Here is a 19,898-nt window from a genome sequence, read left to right on the forward strand (position 1 = left end):
TCTAATTTTTTTGTTTTCGTGACCCAAATTTTCGAAGTTTTGTTTTGATATATTAAATTTTAATTTTCGTTTATTTTGGTATAATTTTTATATGACAGCTATACGTCAGCATTTTTCTAATTTATGTAAGAATTTTAAATGATATGTAGATATTTTTTAATGATAACTCGCAAACCTTGGCATATATAGACCATAGCGACGGTTATTGCAAAACTCGTCGCCAGTAGCAACGGTTTTGAGTTCTATCGTCGCAATAGCGACAGTTTTTGACTAATCGTCGCAGATCTAGATTGGCGACTGTTTTTCAATAACCGCTATTAGCGACGGTTAAAAAAACCGTCGTCAATAGCGACGGTCGTCTAAAACCATTGTCGCATATGGCGACAGGTAAAAAATCTGTCGCCTAATATGGCGACGGACTTAAATATAAATGTCGCCAAAGGCAACGGTGAGGAAATCGTCGCAAAACATGGCGACGGATTTGTTCGAACAGTCGCAATATGAGCGACGGTTTTATGATAAATTGTCGCTAAAATAGCGACGGTCAAGAAAAACCGTCGCTAAATTTAATATTGTTAGGACCAATGGAATCCAGATATCTCCACACTGGTATGATATTGTCCACTTTGGGTTTTAATCCTCATGGTTTTGTTTTTGGAACCATCCAAAAGGCCTCATACCAATGGAGATATCATTCCATTCTTGATGTGCTCGCGAAAATGGTTGTGGGATGAGGTGAAAAGTAAATAAATCATAATTTTATTTTGTTATTGTACTTTCATTTTAATTTTTTTAATGTAATTTCTCTCTTTAAATTACATTTTTTAACAATTTAAAATTACAATTTTTTTTAAAATGTACTTTCTCTATTTAATTTTGTAGTTAATTCTTCAAGTAGTTTACGGACTTGTCCCACCATTCTTGATGAAGAGGAAAATGATCCCGAAGAATGTGTCTGAAATATTGCCTACTCGCTGATTTTATATTGATCTGTTTAAATTATGTTATGACTTATTTTTGGAGATGTCAAGATTTTTTTTGGAGAGCTAGTAACTTTTTTTATGTAGTTCTTTATGTCGTAAAAATACTTTGTTTGCTATTATTAAGTGTGATCGAATACATAAATTAATTTTTCACAATGTTATATTTAGATGTTTGTCTGTTTCATAATTCAGTCATGTGAGAAGAAAGATTACTTTTTTATTAAAAAAAATTCGGGTCTCACGGGTTTCACGGGTCTACCCGGCCCCGTTTCGTATTCGAGGTGGGGTGAGCCCGAAGAATATTTAACCGAGGTGGGGCGGATAATGGGTCAAAGTTTTTTTCATGGAAAGGGTATTGGGTTTAGCCAAACCCGCCCCATACCCGCCCCATTGACATCTCTAGCTAAAACATAACCCAAATTTGAACAGTTAGGAGACCCCTAAACCTATGCAAACTCAAAGGAGAATTTTTGCTATTTTTCCTTATCTCAAATATTTGTTGATTAATTAAACATTTTCAGTATAATAATCTTCTAATATAAGAACCTTTGGGAATCTCTATTTTACTTCTGGAGACCAAGCAAACTTGACTAGCTACATCAAAAATTGGCGTATTTCCTAGGTGGTTACTATCATGCCCTCAACCTTAATAAAATAGAATAGATTATAAATATAAATTATAGAGGGTGTTGGTTTTATTTTTGATATTTTCGGATATTTTTTGTACGTTGTGAGCCATATATGGGAATTTAAGCATATGTTATGTTTTATTTTAGAAAATATTTCATTATAATTTATAGACCAGCTCGTGTGAATTTTAAATTCATTAAACCAATCATAATGTATAATATAATACTTAATTGGATACTTTACAAAAAAGAAAATTTTTTAATTAAGAATAATGTTTATGTTGGTAGACGTAAGAATAAGAATTTAGAAAATGAAAAATAAATCATTTTTTCCCTCAATATGGTGATAGAAATTATGATACCTACCATGTTTATAAGATTTTGACGCCAAAAAAATTGTTAACAACAAATACCATGTTAAATATCCCTCATGCAAAAGGGGAAAGGAAATCCATGTACAAATTTGCAAGGCCCCACTTCATACCCTATTAGCATATAAGATCATACGACAAAAGAATGAATGAAACTTAGTTCATTTCAAGATTCAAAACCTCCAGTTTGTTTTAGATTCAATACTCGAAGGAGAAGACTCGGGCAAAGGGCTCCGGCTTCTGCTTAAACTGTCAGTGATGCTCGTCGCGAGGTCGAACAACACAAAGAAGACGATGATGAATTGGAAGATGAATATGAGAACCTATTCGAATGGATTCTGAGTTTCTTCTTCTCAACTTCACATTGCTTGTCTTCTAATCTGTGGTGGCCTACTTTTGTTGTATTCAAATTACTGAAATATGCATTTTCATAACAAGCCTATACAATAAAAGTATTCTTAGCACATAGTTAGAGACAGCGCAACCAAATACATCTAGGGGTGCAGGCGAGACGAGCCACCGACAAGTAACTCGTTAACAACTCGATCATACTTTATGGTTTTGTTTTCCATCTTATCACTGAACATGGCGTTTCTGGCTAGAGCAAAACATGAAGATGTCCAAGTGGTTATCATTTATCGAGCGGAATAGTCTACAGTTATGGTTTTGCACGGTTAGTCTTTTGACTCGGGACAACATGAAGATTTTATATACTAGCATGAACTTAGTTACGTTTACCGACTCCATTGAGCGTCATCAGGTATTCACCGCTCGTTCACATGTGAATATATCCTATATGATCTAATAAATTAATAGTGCAAGGAGTCTCTGGCTAGAGCAAAACATGCGCTTTTGGAAAATGTACTTTTCTAGTTGTACATATGATGTCACTATTATTTCTCAAAGATAAATTGCATCGTTATCAAAATTATTTGCAACTCTCGATGTACCAATGATTGCAAATTCGATTAGGATATATGAGTTGAAGAGACCATAATGTACGCTAATTATAACTTACTGATTATTGCTGGTGCTATCAGTGATACTTAGGGGGTAATAGTGCACGTACTACTAGACACTTTTACCATTATGAGACTTGAGTTCTGACTTTCTTGACCAATAGATTGATGAAAAAAATGAGATCAATTAGGATAAGTATGAATAAGAACAAATGTTGTTGTGAATCACATGAAGTTGTGAACTCTTGGTCGCTGTATCCTTGAACCATTGAGGTCACACAAGTACTCAATTCTGTGTTCCCGTTGAAATTCTGTGTTCCCGTTGAAGATAGTTTAACTAAGAAGTTAACAAAATTAACAACTGCAAAAAATGGATCAATAGTCGAAATTTTCATTTTTCATTATATTAACAAGATTTATACTATCGATATATCGGTTCTGTCTGATAGTCGATCGAGATTATAATGAGTTCACAATTATTTATTTAGTAAACTTTAAATAATAAATTAGTAGTTATGACTACTAAATATAAGATTTTCAAAAAATATTCTAGACGAGTCTTGAATTAATTAATTAATTAATGATTATTTAATTTAGATATGTTTATATATATGTGTTTATATATATATATATATATATATATATATATATATATATATATATATATATATATATATATATATATAAAACAATACTACAAAGATTCTTACCTCATCATAATTCTATATTTTCATTATTTAAAATTATTATATGTTATTTTCTATTTTTGAAAATATCATGCATGGTCAACTCTTGATAATACATGATACATACATATATATGTATACATTGAGCCAACGTTGTCGCCACCCTGAACCGCTGCCTGAGCAGTTCAATTCCGGCAATTCAATCTCGACACAAATTTATCCTAGTTTTCTAGTGCAATCTAGGAGAGGAACTGAAACGTCCCATGTTCTTGCGTTTAAAATGTACTAGAAATTTTTTTTTTTTTTTTTTAAATTTCGGTCCTTGTAAAAATATTTTAATAAAATATTTTTGTCCATGACCTCGAACATTCGCTAGCTAGCATTTAAAAATAAATTGCAAACGTCATAAAATAAAATAATCGCATGAGTTACCAAACCTAGAAAGCAATAATCGTGAAACGTATTTTCCTCTCCAAAACCACTCTAAAGCATAAATAAATAGTTTTAAAAATCTTTTAACGTAAAAACGTAATCATGATCGTGAGTGCGGAAAAAGTAGAAGCGCTGGTCCTCGGGTTGTGTGCACCTTCAGTCCAGTCATCTCATGCGTCAAATCCTCCCTCAACCTCACCTGCATCCATCACACCTAGTGAGTCTAAAGACTCAATACACCAAATCTTTGTAACGAGTAACAGATATAAAATCACATGCAACAGTGAAAATACTTGTACTTAAAATATCATTTCATGAAAATGCATAAACTTGAGCATGAAAATTTTCGTAAATATTTTCATGATGCATAACATGAACCTGAACCTTTACCTTTTCCTCAATCATAACATGACATAATAACATGACGTGATAACATGACGTGATTCTTTTCATGATCATAACATTATCTTTCTCTTGATTGAATTCAGATCGTTAATTGTGACTTTCCTGACGTGACATGACATGACATGACGATGATACCATCTACATGAAACCACAGTACTGGGCGGCGGGGACATCAGCGACACAAGATCGTCAACTGAGCCTTGGCCTATTCTTGATCGTAACCTCAAATCCTCAATTCCTGACATGACATGACATGACGATGGTACCATCTACATGAAACCACAGTACTGGGCGGCGGGGACATCAGCGACACAAGATCGTCAACTGATCCTTGGCCTATTCTTGATCGTAACCTCAAATCCTCGTAGTCACAATTACTTCACCTTCATCAATATTTTCATGTTTTCATCACCTTATAAAATCATTCATGAATGTATTTTCTTTTGAAACCAAGCGTGCACCATGTATTTTAAATGTCAATTTTAATCATAAAATTTCATGGACATTTAAAATAAATCATAAATAAATCATGAACATTTCATAAACATTTGAACATGAACATAATATCACAAAAACAGCATTTAGGGCACTGCCATGACCTTTACTAATTTTGGGTGTAAAAAGATCGTTTTACCCCTAATCGTGACATTTTTACGTTTCTGATTTTTTTCTTGATTTCTTGACTTCAACATGTCCCAAATAATTATTTAAGCTTACATGAATTTTCTCATATTTTTATTTAGCTTAAATCGAGGACTTTTTAATTTAATCTTGAAACGCAACTTATTAATGCGTTTAAATCCCGAATTAAACCAAACCTTAGCATAAAATTCCCAAATTAGAAATTTGGACTTATAATAATTATTTAAGCATAAATATAATTTTTCATAATTTTATAAAGCTTAAAACTAGGCGTTTCAATTAACTCGTTAATTAGCGTTTCGTGCGGCGATTAAATCCCGAAAAATACCAAAACTCATTATTTTGATCCCAAACTTTAAACATAACATTTTTAGTATTTATTATACCCTTCCAAGTCATTAGCCACCCCCGTGGACCCTTGGATCAATTTTTTAGTTCTTTAATTCTCGTTTTTGACCCTTCGACGAACACACCGAGCCATCTCCCAATTTACTCGAGTCACGCCCGAGCCGCTTCGAGCCAAAACCTAGCCAACCCATCTAGGGACCCTAGTGACCAAGCCCAGCCTGAACAACCCGGCCCTGGCCCGCTCAAAACTTGCTGGACCGAACCCAACATTCTGCAGGTGTGTGTGCGTGTGTTCCCTTGAACCATTGAACTCCTATCTAGGCTAGGACTCCTCCCAACCCTTAACCATCGAGCCGACCTGACCCTAACTGACCCTGGACCACGCCCAGACCATACCCAGACCAACCCAAGCCCCTGGACGCGAGCAGCAACCCACTGAAGCATGACAGCTACCTCACGCATACTTGCTGCCAAGAGCTTCTACCTCTCGTTTTTGTGTTTGGCTCGAGCCCCATCGAGTCACCCTGCACCAACTCATGACCAGCCCCTCTAGGGACCCTCCTGCACCCTTAGACCCCGTAGGACTCAGCCCCAAGCTCCAAAACCGAAGCCACATCTCAGCAACTTGAAGCAGCCGAGAAACCCACATGTACAAGGACCCTACGTTTCTGTTGCTAGGACCTAACCAACCACACCAGACCTTGAACCAGCCCCTTGTGCCCCTTCTTAGGACCCTAAGGACCTAACATAGCCCAGCCCCAAAGCCCCTGGCCGAGCCACAGCCGCTGCACAATTTGCTGCCAACCTGCGCAACTTGATCACCTCTCTCGGGTGGAGTCCTAGCATGGCTAGGACTCTTTCCCCAGCCCTTAACTCGAGTCCTAGCTTGGCTAGGACTCTCACCCTGACCCATGACAGCCCCTAGCCGAGCCCTGGCCCAAGCCAAGACCAAGCTCACCCCTTAACCATGGAACCCGATCACCTTACCCCATGACAGAAAATTTTCGGTTGTTCTTGATTCATTTTGTTTCAGCCGTGAGTTGGGTGATTGTGTGGGTGTGTGGGACTTCAATTCATACCAAAGCTTTACTTAAACATACTTAGACATCATGGCAGCCCCTTAGGAGTAAAAACATGAGTCACGGAATAAAACAAGTGGCACATAAATCATGTACATGAAAAAAAACGAGAACAGCAAATTCGGCCTTCATGCTGTCATACAAAAAAAAACTTTTAAAACATAGTATGACATGATGGATGAGAAAAGGAGATATATGGCGTGCCTTTGCGTCGCAACGCACGAAATACCGATGACGACGAAGAGCGGAGAGAACCGAAGCTGTTTTACTTCAAAACTTGGAAGAAGACTCGGAAATCTTCACGGCCGAGAGCTGCTAGCAGAGGGAAGAGTTTTGTTGTTTCTTTGAAAAATACTGAGAGCGGCCGTAGGTGTCTAGCTTAGGGTTTTAGTTTGTTTTTTATATGCTAGACAATTTCATTAATTAGACTCAAGGCCTAATTAACTTTAATTAAGCCCACTAGTACAAGCTAGACTTTGAATAAACTTTAAAAAAACATTTTCGAAAAAAAAAAATAATTAGTGAATTAAGTAGCCGGACTGCTTAAAAGATCGAATTTTAGTTGAAAATCCAACACCGATAAAAATTAGTCCCGGCGTATAAAATCACCTCAAAATTCTTTGATTTCAAAAAATATGAGAAAACCATCACCCTTAAATTAAATAATTAAAATTAATTAATTAATAAAACATTTTACATTTTTTCCGCCCTTGGTCTCCGTTCCTCGATCGTCACTTGAATATCCTTTAAAAATGCAGTTTAATGCAACCATGCAGAAAATATATTTTAAACATGTCAAAATGCACCACATAAATAATTCATGCAATTAAAACATTTAATTAAAAATACAAAAGAATTTAATACTTGCATGTACATGGTTTGCGTGGACCTTAAATTTTCGGGGCGTTACAATCTTCCCCCCTTAAATTGAATTTCGTCCTCGAAATTCTCTTATCCTTAATAACCCAAAGTTTAGACTTAGTTCTAGTATCCCAAAAATCCACGCTTCCGCTGCGCTTACTCTGATAAGCTTAATTTCTAGAATGTCTTTACGTCTTCTTGATCCCAATTAATTTTCCTTCTAAATCCTTATTTGCAAATTGTAACTTAAAAAGACCCATAATTACTTAGTGCTTTATTATTTTGACCTCGAATTTTAATTTTTTCTTAAAATCCCCAATATTAAAATATGGATGACCATATTTATCGTATACTATTTTCTTATTTTATACCCCAAAATATTCATCAACCAATTAAATTTAAATCTTAAAATCTCAAACACATCCACTAACGCTTAGATTTTCTAGCTTAATATCGATTCATCCTTAAAAATATTTGATTAAAATTTCTTATAATACTAAAACCAAGATATCCCAAGGTTCTGAATATTCTTAAAAGTCTAAATCCTCAAAATTCTTATCATTTAACCCATTCAATTCGCACTTATTGCTAAACTAATCATCAAATTCCTCAAAATTGCATAATAAATTCTTAATTTCCTCAAAAATTATCCTAATTGGTCCTTAATTTCAAAAATCCAACGATTAATCCATAAGTTTTTGGCATTCTTAATTTCCTTCTACATGATTCCCATAACATAATTTCAAAAATTTTAAACTTATTTACCCAAAAATCAATTCCTATAAAAAATCTTACTTTTCATCAAACTTGAAATCCCAATCTATATATTTTCTTATTCCCCAAAGTCGTTGCAATCCTCGAATAATTATTCCTTATGTCTAATTTCCAAAAATTAATTCGACTAGTAACCATGAAGCATAAATAATTTTCTTAGAAAATCTAAGTGTCCCAAAAAGCATTCATAATATTTACGATTAACTTATAGCCCAAAAATATAACATCAATACTAAAACCCAAAATCAACATAGTCCAATTCCACCACAAAATCAACATGCGTTGAAATCAAATGAATTTCCATTTCATATCGCAACACAAATAAAAATTATAAAGCATATAAATCATGTATCATCATAGAGCTAATAAACATGTTACGAAAACATATAATTCATATATCCTCATAAACTTATTAAACATGTGACACAAACAATTAATCCATGTACTTATGCAGGTAATATCATGAAATCATATAAAGCATGTAAACTTACAAATTTGAGGCTTGACGACTGATCTTCCCGGTGTTGATGGTGGCACAACCCTTTACAGGACCAAGGCTCTGATACCAACTGAAACGTCCCATGTTCTTGCGTTTAAAATGTACTAGAAAATTTTTTTTTTTTTTTTAAATTTCGGTCCTTGTAAAAATATTTTAATAAAATATTTTTGTCCATGACCTCGAACATTCGCTAGCTAGCATTTAAAAATCAATTGCAAACGTCATAAAATAAAATAATCGCATGAGTTACCAAACCTAGAAAGCAATAATCGTGAAACGTATTTTCCTCTCCAAAACCACTCTAAAGCATAAATAAATGGTTTTAAAAATCTTTTAACGTAAAAACGTAATCATGATCGTGAGTGCGGAAAAAGTAGAAGCGCTGGTCCTCGGGTTGTGTGCACCTTCAGTCCAGTCATCTCATGCGTCAAGTCCTCCCTCAACCTCACCTGCATCCATCACACCTAGTGAGTCTAAAGACTCAATACACCAAATCTTTGTAACGAGTAACAGATATAAAATCACATGCAACAGTGAAAATACTTGTACTTAAAATATCATTTCATGAAAATGCATAAACTTGAGCATGAAAATTTTCGTAAATATTTTCATGATGCATAACATGAACCTGAACCTTTACCTTTTCCTCAATCATAACATGACATAATAACATGACGTGATAACATGACGTGATTCTTTTCATGATCATAACATTATCTTTCTCTTGATTGAATTCAGATCGTTAATTGTGACTTTCCTGACGTGACATGACATGACATGACGATGATACCATCTACATGAAACCACAGTACTGGGCGGCGGAGACATCAGCGACACAAGATCGTCAACTGAGCCTTGGCCTATTCTTGATCGTAACCTCAAATCCTCAATTCCTGACATGACATGACATGACGATGGTACCATCTACATGAAACCACAGTACTGGGCGGCGGGGACATCAGCGACACAAGATCGTCAACTGAGCCTTGGCCTATTCTTGATCGTAACCTCAAATCCTCGTAGTCACAATTACTTCACCTTCATCAATATTTTCATGTTTTCATCACCTTATAAAATCATTCATGAATGTATTTTCTTTTGAAACCAAGCGTGCACCATGTATTTTAAATATCAATTTTAATCATAAAATTTCATGGACATTTAAAATAAATCATAAATAAATCATGAACATTTCATAAACATTTGAACATGAACATAATATCACAAAAACAGCATTTAGGGCACTGCCATGACCTTTACTAATTTTGGGTGTAAAAAGACCGTTTTACCCCTAATCGTGACATTTTTACGTTTCTGATTTTTTTCTTGATTTCTTGACTTCAACATGTCCCAAATAATTATTTAAGCTTACATGAATTTTCTCATATTTTTATTTAGCTTAAATCGAGGACTTTTTAATTTAATCTTGAAACGCAACTTATTAATGCGTTTAAATCCCGAATTAAACCAAACCTTAGCATAAAATTCCCAAATTAGAAATTTGGACTTATAATAATTATTTAAGCATAAATATAATTTTTCATAATTTTATAAAGCTTAAAACTAGGCGTTTCAATTAACTCGTTAATTAGCGTTTCGTGCGGCGATTAAATCCCGAAAAATACCAAAACTCATTATTTTGATCCCAAACTTTAAACATAACATTTTTAGTATTTATTATACCCTTCCAAGTCATTAGCCACCCCCGTGGACCCTTGGATCAATTTTTTAGTTCTTTAATTCTCGTTTTTGACCCTTCGACGAACACACCGAGCCATCTCCCAATTTACTCGAGTCACGCCCGAGCCGCTTCGAGCCAAAACCTAGCCAACCCATCTAGGGACCCTAGTGACCAAGCCCAGCCTGAACAACCCGGCCCTGGCCCGCTCAAAACTTGCTGGACCGAACCCAACATTCTGCAGGTGTGTGTGCGTGTGTTCCCTTGAACCATTGAACTCCTATCTAGGCTAGGACTCCTCCCAACCCTTAACCATCGAGCCGACCTGACCCTAACTGACCCTGGACCACGCCCAGACCATACCCAGACCAACCCAAGCCCCTGGACGCGAGCAGCAACCCACTGAAGCATGACAGCTACCTCACGCATACTTGCTGCCAAGAGCTTCTACCTCTCGTTTTTGTGTTTGGCTCGAGCCCCATCGAGTCACCCTGCACCAACTCATGACCAGCCCCTCTAGGGACCCTCCTGCACCCTTAGACCCCGTAGGACTCAGCCCCAAGCTCCAAAACCGAAGCCACATCTCAGCAACTTGAAGCAGCCGAGAAACCCACATGTACAAGGACCCTACGTTTCTGTTGCTAGGACCTAACCAACCACACCAGACCTTGAACCAGCCCCTTGTGCCCCTTCTTAGGACCCTAAGGACCTAACATAGCCCAGCCCCAAAGCCCCTGGCCGAGCCACAGCCGCTGCACAATTTGCTGCCAACCTGCGCAACTTGATCACCTCTCTCGGGTGGAGTCCTAGCATGGCTAGGACTCTTTCCCCAGCCCTTAACTCGAGTCCTAGCTTGGCTAGGACTCTCACCCTGACCCATGACAGCCCCTAGCCGAGCCCTGGCCCAAGCCAAGACCAAGCTCACCCCTTAACCATGGAACCCGATCACCTTACCCCATGACAGAAAATTTTCGGTTGTTCTTGATTCATTTTGTTTCAGCCGTGAGTTGGGTGATTGTGTGGGTGTGTGGGACTTCAATTCATACCAAAGCTTTACTTAAACATACTTAGACATCATGGCAGCCCCTTAGGAGTAAAAACATGAGTCACGGAATAAAACAAGTGGCACATAAATCATGTACATGAAAAAAAACGAGAACAGCAAATTCGGCCTTCATGCTGTCATACAAAAAAAAACTTTTAAAACATAGTATGACATGATGGATGAGAAAAGGAGATATATGGCGTGCCTTTGCGTCGCAACGCACGAAATACCGATGACGACGAAGAGCGGAGAGAACCGAAGCTGTTTTACTTCAAAACTTGGAAGAAGACTCGGAAATCTTCACGGCCGAGAGCTGCTAGCAGAGGGAAGAGTTTTGTTGTTTCTTTGAAAAATACTGAGAGCGGCCGTAGGTGTCTAGCTTAGGGTTTTAGTTTGTTTTTTATATGCTAGACAATTTCATTAATTAGACTCAAGGCCTAATTAACTTTAATTAAGCCCACTAGTACAAGCTAGACTTTGAATAAACTTTAAAAAAACATTTTCGAAAAAAAAAATAATTAGTGAATTAAGTAGCCGGACTGCTTAAAAGATCGAATTTTAGTTGAAAATCCAACACCGATAAAAATTAGTCCCGGCGTATAAAATCACCTCAAAATTCTTTGATTTCAAAAAATATGAGAAAACCATCACCCTTAAATTAAATAATTAAAATTAATTAATTAATAAAACATTTTACATTTTTTCCGCCCTTGGTCTCCGTTCCTCGATCGTCACTTGAATATCCTTTAAAAATGCAGTTTAATGCAACCATGCAGAAAATATATTTTAAACATGTCAAAATACACCACATAAATAATTCATGCAATTAAAACATTTAATTAAAAATACAAAAGAATTTAATACTTGCATGTACATGGTTTGCGTGGACCTTAAATTTTCGGGGCGTTACAGGAACAAAGTTTCTGATTGTGGATCTAAATAGAATGTTGAAGAACGTTCGTAAAGATTTACAAGAAAAGCTATTACTGTCTAAAAATCGGGATAGTTGGAGCCGACATTAAAAACATAAAAATAAATCAAATCTAAAAATTTTATGAATGATTTTAATTCATACGACACCTAAGAAAATTTTGAATATAAAACAAAATTTTCAACACTTTTGTCTTTTAGATATGCCCGTTTTAACAACCAAAAATTATGTTATCTACCATCCTATTTTTGTTACCAACCTACTTTCTAGTGGTGGCACCTAAAAATCTAGCAGTGAAGATTTTGTGAGATGGATCTCAACCGACCTGAATTTGAAAAAAAAAATTATGTTAAAATTATTACTTTTAACTGTAAATATGGATTTTATCATTAGAAATGAAAATAGATTTTGAATTTAACTTGAATAACTATAGTTTAAATTACATAAACTAGTATATGTAGGTGAACTCAAAATGTTGTCTTGTAAATAAATGAATTTAGAGTTACGGTTCCTCGTGTTTCTTGCTTGGTTCCTTCTTTATAGGAACCATAACCAAAACGTAAGTTCACAAATCACATGGTTGGGTCATGGGTGCATGCTGCATGATTGTGAAATCAATTAAAAGGAAATCTTGGTTGTGAACGTATTTGTTTTTGGATATAGTTGCATTTACTTTGGTATATTACTAGCACGATGAGAATTTAGCATTTTACTTGCTACATTATCAAGATTTGTTAAGTAAAAACGGTAGATTGGCTGGGCTTATCCAAGCCTTGTGCTTGTAACTTTGAAAACGTTCAAGCAATTAGATTGTTACAGTTGAAGCTGATAATTGATAATGTATAATGCATATACTTTTCTTTTTTAACTCCTGTTTGAATGATTCTAAGTACATTTTTCCTTTAAAAATTTGTGTTCTTGATTACACAAATATGGAAATAGATCTGAACTGACCGCACAGTATTCTGCAGATATCTAACTTTGAATGAGGCAGATCACTTAGTTGACTTGGGCTTTGAAGATGACATAAAGAGAAGTCTTTGATCACTTCAAAGCGCAAAGACAAAAACCCTGCTATTTTCAGCTACAATGCCCACGAAGATTCAAAATTTTTCTAGGAGTGCACTAGTGAAGCCTGTAACTGTGAACGTTGGAAGGGCCGAAGCAGCTGATCTTGATGTGATTCAAGAAGTGGAGTATGTGAAGAAAGAAGCAAAGATCGTTTACCTTCTCACTACAAAAAAAACGGAGATTTGTAACCGCATTAGAGACCGATAATAATGTCGGTCTCTATTTTGAGACCGATGTTTGAAATATAGGTCGCTAATCAAATTAGAGACCGATATATTGTGTCGGTCTCTAATTTCAGACCGATTATATGTATCGGTCTCTGAGTTGAGACCGCTATAGTTTATCGGTTTCAAATTAGAGACTGATATAATCTATTGGTCTCTAATTTGAGACCGATGCTTGTAATATCGATCACTAAATTTATTTTCGTCACGTTTTTTTATTTAATATTAATTTTGTATCACGACTTCTTATTCTACTCACAAATTGAAGACCGAATTTTTATTGAGGTCTCTAATCGGAGACCGATATATTTAATCGGTCTCTATTTTGAGACCGATTTCATTGTCGGTTACTAATTTGAGACCGAAATATTAAGGTGGTCTCTAAAATAGGTGGGACTTTCGGCCGATGGATTCCAACCATTTGGTCAATCAGGAAAGCAATATTCTTCATGGCCTGTCATATTAACGCCATATAACTTACCCCCTTGGATGTGCATGAAAGACCAATATATGTTTCTTACTGTGCTTGTACCAGGTCCAAAAAACCCGAAAGAGAAGATAGATGTCTTTTTGCAACCTTTGATTGCTGAGCTTAAGGACCTATGGAGTATAGGGGTGGAGACTTATGATATTTCTAGTAAAACCAATTTTAAATTGCACGCGGCCTTGTTATGGACAATTAGTGATTTTCCCGCATACTCAATGTTGTCAGGATGGAGCACGGCTGGTAAGTTAGCATGTCCACATTGCATGGACGAGTCTGATGCATTTACATTACCTCGAAGTGGAAAGACATCTTGGTTTGATAATCATAGTAAGTTTTTATCTGATGACCATCCTTTTAGAAGAAATAAAAAATCTTTCACAAAGAATCGGGAGGTGACAAAACATCCACCGCGAATGAAGTGCAGGAGAGGAAATAATTGAGGAAATAGAGAGCTATGGGTTGTTATTAGTAACTGAAATTGGTTCTGATGAATTAAATAAAAAAATTGTCAAGATGTGCAAATGTGGTTGGAGGAAAAGAAGCATATTCTGGGAATTGCCATATTGGAAGGATCTGCTCATTAGACATAATTTGGACGTGATGCATATTGAAAAGAATTTTTTTGATAACATTTTCAATACTGTGATGAATGTGTCGGGAAGAACGAAAGACACATCAAAGTCCCGTGAGGAATTGAAAGAATTGTGTTGCAGACCAGAGTTGCACCAGGATGAAACATCCAAAAAATTTCCAAAGGCATGTTATACATTGGGAAAAGAAAGTAAATAGGCATTATGTAGTTGGTTGAAAGACATTAAATTCCCTGATGGATATGCCTCAAATATGGCTCGATGTGTGGATATGAACAAATTGAAAATATTTGGAATGAAGAGTCATGATTGTCATGTATTCATGCAAAGACTTATTCCAATAGCCTTTCATGACCTACTTCCCAATAATGTTTGGCAGGCACTTACTGAATTGAGTATGTTCTTCAGAGATTTGACGTCGAGGGTCATTACAACAGCTGACATGGTTCGCTTAGAGACAATCATTCCTCTTATACTTTGTAAACTTGAGCGCATATTTCCACCGAGCTTTTTTGATTCAATGGAGCATCTCCCAGTTCATTTAGCTTATGAGGACACGACTAGCTGGTCCTGTTCAGTATAGATGGATGTACCCATTTGAACGTTTTTTGAGGAGGCTAAAAAATAATATTCGTAATAAAGCAAAGGTTGAGGGGTCAATATGTAATGCTTATTTGGTTGAAGAAGCATCTTCTTTCTGTGAATATTATTTTGCTGACAGTGTGAAGACTAGACATCGTAAGTGTCCCCGAAATTCTGATGATCCTCGACCGATAGACTCAAACATGTTTTCGATTTTCAAATTCCCTGGTAGACCGATTGGTGCATATATTTTTAGATGGTTAGATGACAAAGAATACCATGCAGCAAGGACATACATTCTCCTCAACTGTGATGAGGTGAAACCTTTCATAAAGTAAGTTATATTTTACTTCATCAAATATTTATTTTTCTGATTTTTTTTTATGTATCATTGTTGCTTAAAATTTTCATTTGTAGTATGTACGAAGAAGAATTGCGAAAAGAAAATCCAGCACTTCGACCTGATGAAGTGGACAAAATGTTGGATACCAATTTTGCATCGTGGTTTGAAAGCCATGTAAGTGTTGATGTAATACAATTTTGTTGGTTTATGTTAAGCTTATTTACTTTATGTGAGATCTTACTTTTCAGGTGAAGGAACCAAATTCAAATGTACATGATGATATGATGAAGGATTTTGCGAGCGGACCTCTTCGTAACACGAGAGTGTACTCGGGTTACTACGTTAATGGTTTCAAATTCCATGTGACACGGCGAAATTCAACCACATTGACTAGTAATTCCGGTGTTTATGTGAAAGGATCTAGCAACTTAACTGATGAACTTGATTACTATGGTATGCTTGATGAAATTATCGAGGTGGAATATCCAGCTTTACCTATAAAGAGGATAGTATTATTCAAATGTTCATGGTATGATCCGACGCCCAGGATTGGTACGAGAGTACATTCAAACTACAAGTTAGTTGAAGTCTATGCAAATAGAAGATTCAATAAATTTGAACCTTTCATTTTTGCGGTACAAGCGGGTCAAGTGTTCTATGCTAAATATCCCACGATAAGAAGAGGACCTAGTGAATGGATAGCAGTTTGTAGAATGAAGGCTCGATCAACCATAGAAATGCCAACTTCCCTCACGCCTGCGGACCACGATGCCTTTCAGAATGAGGAAGCGGAGGGACATTCACTTGATTCACAAGTTCAAACTACATCACAGTTACTTGTAGATGTAAACATTACTTATGAGGAATTAGATGATGAAGAGATATCTACCGATGATGAGATTGATGTAGTAATAGAGTCGGACAATTATAACTTGGAAATTAGTGATGATTATGATACAGATTATGATGAAGATTGAATTGTATGATTGAGAACTATGATATCTAACAACTTTCATATTAAAAGGCCATGATATATATATTTTTTTATGTGATTGAGTAATATTTCAAAATTGTTGGTGTTACGATTTGATTTTGCAGACATCATCATGGTTGACATTGCAGAAGGAGAAGTTGGTGATCGGATTGAGCTCAGAGTAGTGGGTAATAAGTAAGTATCTTTTTTAATAAGCAATAAGCATGTTATTATCTTTAATTTCTACAATATTCAATCAATTTTCAATTTTATTCCTGTTTTAAACATTGATGAATTTTTCATTGCAGTTTTGTTCCTCATGGACATAGGGTTTCTGCATATATCACTTCTAAGTTCAAACTACGACAGTATGCATCTGGCCATACATGGGGACATTTAGATGAAGATGGAAAAGATTTTTACTACAAAGAGTTTTTGGTAAGAAGTTAAATACTAATAATAATATTAGAAACAATAATTATTATTTTTTTGTTTATGTTGGTTTAAACATTGCAGAAGATATATACATGGCAACCTGGGAAAGAGGAACAATTTAAGTCAACATGGAATTTGTATTGTCAACAACTATACAAAAAACTGTTGCACAAATGGAGAAAAAAGATTCATCCGCCAACACAAGTTCCTATTAATATATGGAATGCATGGCAGATTGTTTGGAGCGGGGTAAAATGGAAAAAAAAAAATCAGAAATAGTGAGGTGGCTGGCACAGGCACTGGAGTTACTAAGCACACGGCCGGATCACGCTCTATAATTGAGCATACTTTGAAATTGGTGAGTTTAAAATAATATATTTCATTCGTTCATATTAGAAACTTAATATTACAAACTTAGCATATTTGAACTTGTTTGTGCAGGAAGCCGATTTAAAGCGAAAAATTGATTGTTGGGAGGTGTTTCGAATCACACATCATCACAAGGATGGAACATTTGTCGATGCACGATCTCAAGCAATAGATGTAAGTATTAAAAAGTTATTAGTTAATAATATAGTTCCACCATTTATTCAATGCTTGAGTGCTAAAAACTCATCTTTTTTATGTTGGATTTAATTATACTTGCTGAAATTTTTTTCTTTAACATAGGATAATATGACCACAAGAATTTCCGAGATATCTCAAGCTACTACAGAGGGGGAGGAGCCACATACTCCATCACATGATGCCATAAATGACATATATTATGAGGTTGTTGGAGGGATGAAGAAAAGATGCATTTATGGACTTGGCTCCCAAGCAAAAGTTGCCTTTCCTCATGCGACGTCTACTTCTACAGGAAGGGTTCATCCAAGTAACTCATGTGTTGAGATACAAGAGTTGAGGGCAGAGAATGCAGATTTGAAGACTCGAGTTAATGAATTGGAGGAAAAGATGCGTGAATTCATGGCTCGTTTTGTAGATTCTGATGAGACTCAAGCTCCTTAGACACCGTCCTAGTAGTTAAAGTTTGAGTTTCGATTAGATTGACATGTAAATGTTTGGAAGTGGTTGAACGTTTTGGAGAATGAATTGACATTTATTTTGGATATTTGACACTTGAATAGTTAGTATAAATATTTGTGTTGATTTTGGTGTTGATAAGTTGTGGCTTGGAATAGTTGTATTGATGTTAATACTGTGTTGTGTTTTTTGGATGGTTGTATTGATTGATTATGCATATTGTTTGGTGTTTGGATTGGTGTAAATAACAGAACCTTTGGAGAAAAACAATATCTAATTTAGAGACCGATTTCTTAAATTCAGTATCTAAGTTAGAGACTGATTGTGTTGTATCGGTCTCTCGACTAGAGACTGAATAATGAATCGGTCTCTATATTAGAGACTGTCTTTACTCAGTCGGTCTCTAAATTAGAAACCACATATATAATATCGGTCTCTAATATAGAGACCGATAACGTAAATGTGGTCTCTAATTTAGAGACCGACTAATTTTATCGGTCTCTCACAATTAGCGACCAAGGTTATTGATACCAACCAATTCGGTCGGTAATCGGTCTCTATTTTTCTGTAGAGACGGATTAGAGACCGATTTAGCGGTCTCTAATCTGCGTTTTTCTTGTAGTGTCTTGAATGCTTGCAACGTACCCCACCGCCGCCTGTTTTGGTGTTTTGTGAGAACAAAGCGGATGTGGATGACATTCTTGAGTATCTTCTTCTAAAGGGAGTAGAAGCTATTGCATTTCATGGAGGGAAGGATCAGGAAGAGAGGATACGCCTTCGTGGCCTTTAAATCTGGCAAGAAGGATGTTTTAGTAGCCACGGATGTGGCTTCCAAAGGTCTCGATTTTCCCGACATTTAGCACATCATCAACTATGATATGCCTGGAGAAATATAAAAATATGTCCATAGAATCAGAAGAACGGGCAGATGTGGGAAAACAGGAATTGCCACAACGTTTATTATCAAGAACCAAATCGAAACAACCCTTCTGGATTTGAAGCACCTCTTACAAGAAGCAAAGCAGAGGATACCGTCTGTTCTTGCTGAGCTTAACCATCCAGTGGAAGATGTGGAAGAGATAGCTAATGCAAGTGGAGTGAAGGGTTGTGCTTACTGCGGTGGGCTTGGTCATCGTATCCGTGATTGCCTCAAGTCGGAGCATCAAAAGAGCATGCAAATTGCCAGTTCAAGAAAGGACTATTTCGGATCAGGGGGTTATCGAAGGGAGATTTGACTTCTACTCTTTTTTACTTATCTTGATTGTGTCATCCATTTTCTCCTATCTCGTTTATATTTTATACCTTTGTTCTTTCAGTATTGGATCCTAGGCTACTTTTATGCCCTTTACTGCTTCCTCGATAGCTTAATTATTTGAATCCACTTGCTTTATATAAATATAACTTCTATTCAAATTACAATTCCACATCTTCAGAGTTCAGACATACTGAAATATTTTACACAATGATATCATAATATAAATTTATAAATTATACCACTAAAGGAAAAGCATACTTTTTTGTCCAATAATCTGTTACAACTATAAAAATGTGAATAAAAAGCAGGGTTTTCCACTCTCAAATTGTATAGGGGACATTCCAGCTCCAGGAAACACAAAGTAGCCATAGGGCCTGTTTATTTATTACATATGAATGGATGCATTTCGCTATTGTGATTAGGCACGCGTATTGGACGGGATCCCTTCGGTGCAACGCATCAAACTCTTGAGGTGTTAGAATGCAACCCTTCTCGTTTGGTATCGGCTAGCGAATAATACAAGAGGACCGACAGAACTTGAGAAACCATGCCTTCAAGTTCGTTTTATTCTGATTTTGTAGATGATGTTTCAA

At 36.0% G+C, this 19,898-nt stretch overlaps 2 protein-coding genes and 1 pseudogene across 4 annotated transcripts; all 3 read left to right on the top strand.

Moving 5' to 3' along the window:
* The first annotated feature begins 377 nt into the window (after nt 1–377).
* LOC140802908 (DEAD-box ATP-dependent RNA helicase 35-like) lies at nt 378–19,285 on the top strand (annotated as a pseudogene).
* On the top strand, nt 14,497–17,301 carry LOC140803950 (uncharacterized). Of its 3 annotated transcripts, none has more exons than XM_073159793.1 (5): nt 14,497–15,610; nt 15,694–15,793; nt 15,868–16,787; nt 16,901–17,030; nt 17,109–17,301. In XM_073159793.1, the coding sequence occupies exons 1-3, from the start codon at nt 15,243–15,245 to the stop codon at nt 16,594–16,596; spliced, it is 1,197 nt and encodes a 398-aa protein (XP_073015894.1). In that variant the 5' UTR covers nt 14,497–15,242; the 3' UTR covers nt 16,597–16,787; nt 16,901–17,030; nt 17,109–17,301. The 3 variants fall into 3 exon arrangements, with proteins under 3 accessions (XP_073015894.1, XP_073015895.1, XP_073015896.1); XM_073159794.1 differs by having other exon boundaries at nt 17,112–17,301; XM_073159795.1 differs by having other exon boundaries at nt 14,497–15,593.
* LOC140803620 (uncharacterized) lies at nt 16,726–18,035 on the top strand. The gene is made up of 6 exons (XM_073159522.1): nt 16,726–16,787; nt 16,901–17,030; nt 17,109–17,164; nt 17,301–17,385; nt 17,469–17,570; nt 17,697–18,035. Exons 1-6 carry the CDS (start codon nt 16,726–16,728, stop codon nt 18,033–18,035), a joined length of 774 nt encoding a protein of 257 aa, XP_073015623.1.
* Nucleotides 19,286–19,898: the final 613 nt, after the last annotated feature.

This window comes from Primulina eburnea, chromosome 10 (genome assembly GCF_022965805.1).
Source record: "Primulina eburnea isolate SZY01 chromosome 10, ASM2296580v1, whole genome shotgun sequence".
Lineage (NCBI taxonomy): Eukaryota > Viridiplantae > Streptophyta > Magnoliopsida > Lamiales > Gesneriaceae > Primulina > Primulina eburnea.

Excerpts from the sequence above, each read along its gene's own strand:
- LOC140803620 (XM_073159522.1), top strand. The coding sequence starts at position 16,726 with ATGGTTGACATTGCAGAAGGAGAAGTTGGTGATCGGATTGAGCTCAGA. Across the intron at positions 16,788-16,900 it reads CTCAGAGTAGTGGGTAATAA|TTTTGTTCCTCATGGACATA; the intron begins GTAAGTATCTTT and ends TTTTCATTGCAG. Across the intron at positions 17,386-17,468 it reads TTGAGCATACTTTGAAATTG|GAAGCCGATTTAAAGCGAAA; the intron begins GTGAGTTTAAAA and ends TTGTTTGTGCAG.
- LOC140803950 (XM_073159793.1), top strand. The coding sequence starts at position 15,243 with ATGAGGACACGACTAGCTGGTCCTGTTCAGTATAGATGGATGTACCCA. Across the intron at positions 15,611-15,693 it reads GAGGTGAAACCTTTCATAAA|TATGTACGAAGAAGAATTGC; the intron begins GTAAGTTATATT and ends TTTCATTTGTAG. Across the intron at positions 15,794-15,867 it reads CATCGTGGTTTGAAAGCCAT|GTGAAGGAACCAAATTCAAA; the intron begins GTAAGTGTTGAT and ends CTTACTTTTCAG.